General features: G+C 43.0%; 1 protein-coding gene across 1 annotated transcript in view; it reads left to right on the forward strand.

The window, feature by feature from the left end:
• The first annotated feature begins 235 nt into the window (after positions 1–235).
• The window catches only part of HPF1 (histone PARylation factor 1), a 32,063-nt gene continuing 26,595 nt past the window's right edge, over positions 236–5,703 (forward strand). The window contains 2 exon segments of the mRNA XM_017863319.1: positions 236–348; positions 4,853–5,012. Coding sequence (XP_017718808.1) covers positions 301–348; positions 4,853–5,012 — 208 coding nt within the window. The 5' untranslated portion in view covers positions 236–300.

The raw sequence follows: 5,703 nt of genomic DNA on the forward strand, positions 1-5,703 counted from the left end.
GATTCAGATTCAGTAGTCTAGGGGTCTCTGGAGCGACCCTGGCAGTTGCTCCTTAAAGCCTAGATACAGACTACGCGGACAGAAGACACTCCTTTCCCGCCTACATTAGGGGAGTGGGCGGGGCCTCAACGCGCCTGGCGCCAGGTCTCAGGGGGCGGGGAATTGGCGGAGCCTTTTCCCTAAATTGGCGCGCCCTGGCGGCGCTGAGATTCGGATTGGAGGCTTTTGAACCCGGAAGCAGTTGGGGGCGCTCGGAAGCGGCCGCGTATCGGGGAATTCTGGTGGCGCTGCAGTTGCAGAATGGTCGGCGGTGGCGGGAAGCGCAGGCCCGGCGGGGAGGGGCCGCAGGTACTGCCGGAAAGGCCGTGCGGGCTGCGCGGGGCGCTTTGGGTGACAGCCAGGAGGCAGCGCGTTTCATTCATCTAGTGATTATTAAGCTTGCTGTGTGTCTGGGGGCTGCGGTTTGCTGCGGGGACCCTGCCCAGGGCCGCTGTTTCGCGCCCTGCAGGTGGTTGGACAAGGAAAGTGGCGCCTCTGCATCTTCTGCCCAGCTCCTCTTGGCGCATTTCCTGGGGAAACGGATTAAGCCAGCCGGCGGTTCATTCATTCGCCCAACCAGATTGATGGGGAACCGATTACATTCTAGACATTGTGCGGGACGCTGCGGATTCGGGGTCAACCCGCCTGCCCCTGCTCCTTGTAGAGCCCCCGGCCTGGGGAGGAGGGACACAAGCGAATACGCATTCTACTGTTACTTGTTTGGGATTATAAAGCTGGTGTGTAAAAAGTGCTATGGAAACACTGAAGGAGGATTTAACAAGTCCCAGGGGGTGTTAAAGAAGACTTTTAAGACAACTCTTTGAAAAGGGTTTTGAAGGCAGATGAATAAGATTTTGAGACAAAAAACTGTAGGAGATGTTTGGGCATAGCGGAGCGTTTGGCTTGGCTAGAGCCAGGGAAATGGGAAAGTAAGAGGGACCTGATCATAAAAGCACTACTGAGAGGGGAGGACGAGAAAGTATGTGCATTCTCTCGTACTTTACTACGATTTCGGAAGTTCTGTAACCTCCACAGTAGCAATAAGGGGAATCAGGCAGGAAAGAAGTGCCGTTGTGATAACTAAAGTTTTAGAAAAATTCCTCTGGCAGTGCCATAAATCGGACAGAGTGAGACAGTCTTAGAGGGCTTAATTAACTGTTAAAGGGCCATGCGTATAGGCATTCTTCATATTGGCTCATGCACTCTAGGAATACCAGGGTAAAGAAGAGAAGTAGCCTCCGAAGGGGACAGCTGTTCTAAATTCTAGTTGTTAGGGATATGGAGATGCTGAACTAGTGTGTAAGTTAAGGCACAGCTGAAAAAATTCTCTTTTTGAAGGTGCAGTGAAGAACTGCTTTGGTGGAGTGATGTGCTTAACTAGAAATACAATACCAGAAATGAAGATGAGTCTGTAGAGACTATAACCATAAAGGCCAGCATTTGTGTATTATGTGCTAGGACTGTCCTGTGTATTTTTACATATAATAACATTCCTTGTAACAACCCTAAGATATAGGCACTGTATGCCCTTTTTTGCAGATGAGAAAACAAAACACAGAGAGGTTAAGTAACTTGCATAGATTTGGAAATCAGTAGAGTCAGGAGTCTACCCGGGCAACCTAACCATTATGCAAAACTGCCTTTCAGCAAGGAGATTCAGCCTTTTCTAATAACATCTTCAGTTGGAGCCAGTTTTGAAAGTCTGAACAAAGACTGTTATAAAAACAGAAGACAGGATAGCTCAGGACTTCATATGTTCTTACTGTTCTGTATTTGCTGTTGGAGAAGCAACATAGTGAAGTGGTTGAGAATCTGCTGTGGAGCCAGATTTAAACCTGAGTTTAAATCCCTTCTCTTCCACTTCCTAGTTAGGGACATAGGGAAGTTAACGTCAGTTTTCTCAGCTGTAGGATGAGGTTAATAGTATCTAGCGATGAGACAGTTGAGAACTAAATGAGTTAATCCACAGAAGGTGCTTAGAACAGTGAAATAGCACAAAATACGTTCTCAAGAAGTATGACTTACTACTTGTTTTTACTATGATCTTTACTATTTGCTGTTATTGATACTTCTGGATTCATTTTTCAACGACCTTTTTGTTCAACGTGTTTTTTGTTTTTTGTTTTTTGTTTTTATAAATCAGACACATAATCCTTAGCATAATAAACTGTTACTGGCTGGGCGCGGTGGCTCAAGCCTGTAATCCCAGCACTTTGGGAGGCCGAGACGGGCGGATCACGAGGTCAGGAGATCGAGACCATCCTGGCTAACACGGTGAAACCCCGTCTCTACTAAAATACAAAAAAAACTAGCCGGCCGAGGTGGCGGGCGCCTGTAGTCCCAGTTACTCGGGAGGCTGAGGCAGGAGAATGGTGTAAACCCGGGAGGCGGAGCTTGCAGTGAGCTGAGATCCCGCCACTGCACTCCAGTCCGGGCGACAGAGTGAGACTCCGCCTCAAAAAAAAAACAAACAAACAAACAAAAAAAAACTGTTACTATATTCATGATTGTCTTTGATCTTATTTATGTTAAGTAATAAACAGCTGTGAACCCATTGCTCAACCCCAAAGCTGAAACAGACAACAGCTCTATATCTAAACGTGTTCCTCTCCTATGGGTTCAGCCTGATTTCTTCCTGTCAATTATGTTTGATGTAGCTATCCTGAATTTTGTTTTCCCTTGCCTTTTAAAATTAGGCGTATCTCCTATGAGTGTATACCTAAACGATATTTATTCTTAGTTTTTGAACTTCATAAAAAGGCTATCATGCTGCATATAATCAAAGGCTTTTTTCCTCATTAAAAATATATAATAGAGATTGGTCCATATTGTGTAGCCATACAGTAACCATTCGGTACATGACAGAGATTGGTTCCAGGAGCTTAGGAGAGCATACACTAATTTTTAAAGCAACAAGAAAACAAACCATCCATCTCATTAGCCAAAGAAAACAGTTAGTAGTCTAGTATGCAGTAACACATTTCCATATATCCCCAAATCTGAGCGTACCCAAGTTCCAAAGTTGTTCCTGTGGAACCCGAGTATACGAAAAGTTGGCCCCCTCTATAAGTGGATTTTGCATCCCAAGAATACTGTATTTTTTTATTTGCATTTGGTTGGAAAAAAAATTCATGTATAAGTGGGTCCACAAAATTAAAATCCTTGTTGCTCAAGGGTCAACTGTAGTATTAAGTGTAATAGTCTATTGTTTGGAAGCCTTATAACTATTCTAACAATAGGTATTTCATTTGTTCTATTTTGTTTGCTCTTGGAATCAGTGCCATCATGACCATTCTTGTGTCATCCGATTACATTTTGTAGACATTGAATGATACCTGACATAACATTAATAAACTTCAGACTGCTGGAAAAATGAAAGAATATAAATATGAGAATCATCTGGCTCAGAATTTCTTAACTTGAGCACTGTTGACATTTGGGGCCAGTAGTCCTTGTGGAGGATGCCTATCCTGGGCATTGTAGGATGTGGAGCATACTAGCCCCACTAGCACCCTTCTTCCGACTGGTGACAACTAAATAGGTCTCCAGATGTCCCCTGGGGGGCAAAATCACCACCGGTTGAGAACCACTGCTCTAGGTAGGAAAGGAAAGAACTCAATCCAAAAAGAAAGAATCTAGGTTCATAGAAAGAAAAACAGATTGCTTCTTAGTAAACTAAACATACATAACCTCCCATTAAGCATATTGTCTTTACAGAAATTTATCAAATATCTAGTAGGCATTATAAAACCTAGCATACTTATATAATGAACCTATACTGTGGGAGTCCTAGAGATGACTATTGTAACTTAATCCTGGCATTTAAAGGCCTTTTCTGAAATAATTGGATTTTTGACCTAGAGTTTAGTGCTATTCTGCTAGCTTTGTTAGGAATGGTGGATGTTTAACATTGTCACTAACTTTCCCTCTTTATTTGGAAAATCGAAAGGGAGGTATCTGTTTTTAAGGCTGAGTAATGAATAGCTCAGATACAACTCTGGATGTTGCTGAAGAAACAGCCTTTTTTTTTTTTTTAAATTATACTTTAAGTTCTAGGGTACATGTGCACAATGTGCAGGTTTTTTACATATGTATACATGTGCCATGTTGGTGTGCTGCACCTATCAACTTGTCATTTACATTAGGTATATCTCCTAATGTTATCCCTCCCCCCTCCCCCAATCCACGACAGGCCCGGGTGTGTGATGTTCCCCTTCCTGTGTCCAGGTGTTCTCATTGTTCAATTCCCACCTATGAGTAAGAACATGCGGTGTTTGGTTTTTTGTCCTTGCGATAGTTTGCTGAGAATGATGGTTTCCAGCTTCATCCATGTCCTTGCAAAAGACATGAACTCATCCTTTTTTATGGAGAAACAGCTTTTTAACTAATGAATTGCTTATATCCAGTTACTTCTGACTGTTTCTGGTGTGATCAATGAATCTGTTTAAAAGACTCACACCTTTAACCAAAAGAGGGCAAAATTCTTTATTCCTCTCTTCCTGCTCTTTATTATTTCTTTCTTTCTTTTTTTTTTTTTTGCCTTTTTTTTTTTTGTGGTTTTCATTATCTTACAAAAATATATTTAAGGACTTGCTGTGTGGATTCCTCTTAACCACCATATAAACTACTCTTTTTTTCCTGTGCCCAAATGAATTCCTAGATTTTACTCAAATACCATTTAGAGAGTTTTAAGGAAAACACATGTATTTCATAGAGCTGGGTGAACAAGAGTGAGTGATACTGTTATGCAAGGAGAGTTACTGAAATTACTAAAGATAATTTGGAGAACTAAAGTTTGTGTGCTAATTTTCAGTGTGAAAAAACAGTTGATGAGAAGAAAAGTAAATTCTGTGAAGCTGATGTCTCCAGTGACCTTCGAAAAGAAATAGAAAATCATTATAAGCTTCCTTTACCTGAAGATTTCTATCACTTCTGGAAGTTCTGTGAAGAACTTGATCCTGAAAAGCCATCTGGTGAGTTGCTCCAGAATCATTCTTGTATTAATGGAAAAAGTAATGTAATAGGAAACGGGCTGGGTGTGGTGGCTCATACTCTGTAATCCCAGCTGAGGGAGGGGGATCGCCTGAGGCCAGGAGTTTGAGACCAACCTGGTCAATATAGTGAGACCTCTTCTCTAGAAAAAAATTTAAAAAAAAAAAAGCTATGCATGGTTGCATGTGCCTATACTCCCAGCTACTTGGGAGACTGAGATGGGAAGATCCCGCCTTGAGCCCAGTAGTTCGAGGTTGCAGTGAGCTCTGATCACTCTAGCCTCGGTGACAGAGCAAGACCCTGTCTCTAACACATACAATAATTGCCCAGGCATGGTGGCTTATGCCTGTAACCCCAGCACTTTGGGAGGCCGAGACAGGGAGATCACTTGAGGTCAGGAATTTGAGACCAGCCTGGGCAACACAGTGAAACCCTGTCTCTACTGAAAATACAAAACTTAGCTGGACATGGTGGCGCACACCTGTAGTCCCAGCTACTCGGGAGGGTGAGGCATGATCATTGCTTGAACCTGGGAGGCAGAGGCTTCAATGAGCCAAGATTGCGCCACTGCACTCCAGCCTGGGTGACAGAGCGCAAGACCTTGTCTCAAAAAAAAAAAAAACTGCACTCCAGCCCGAGAGACAGAGCGAGACTCCGTCTCAAAAAAAAAAA

Source organism: Rhinopithecus bieti, unplaced genomic scaffold, assembly GCF_001698545.2.
Source record: "Rhinopithecus bieti isolate Rb0 unplaced genomic scaffold, ASM169854v2 scaffold_66246, whole genome shotgun sequence".
NCBI classification, from domain to species: Eukaryota; Metazoa; Chordata; class Mammalia; order Primates; family Cercopithecidae; genus Rhinopithecus; species Rhinopithecus bieti.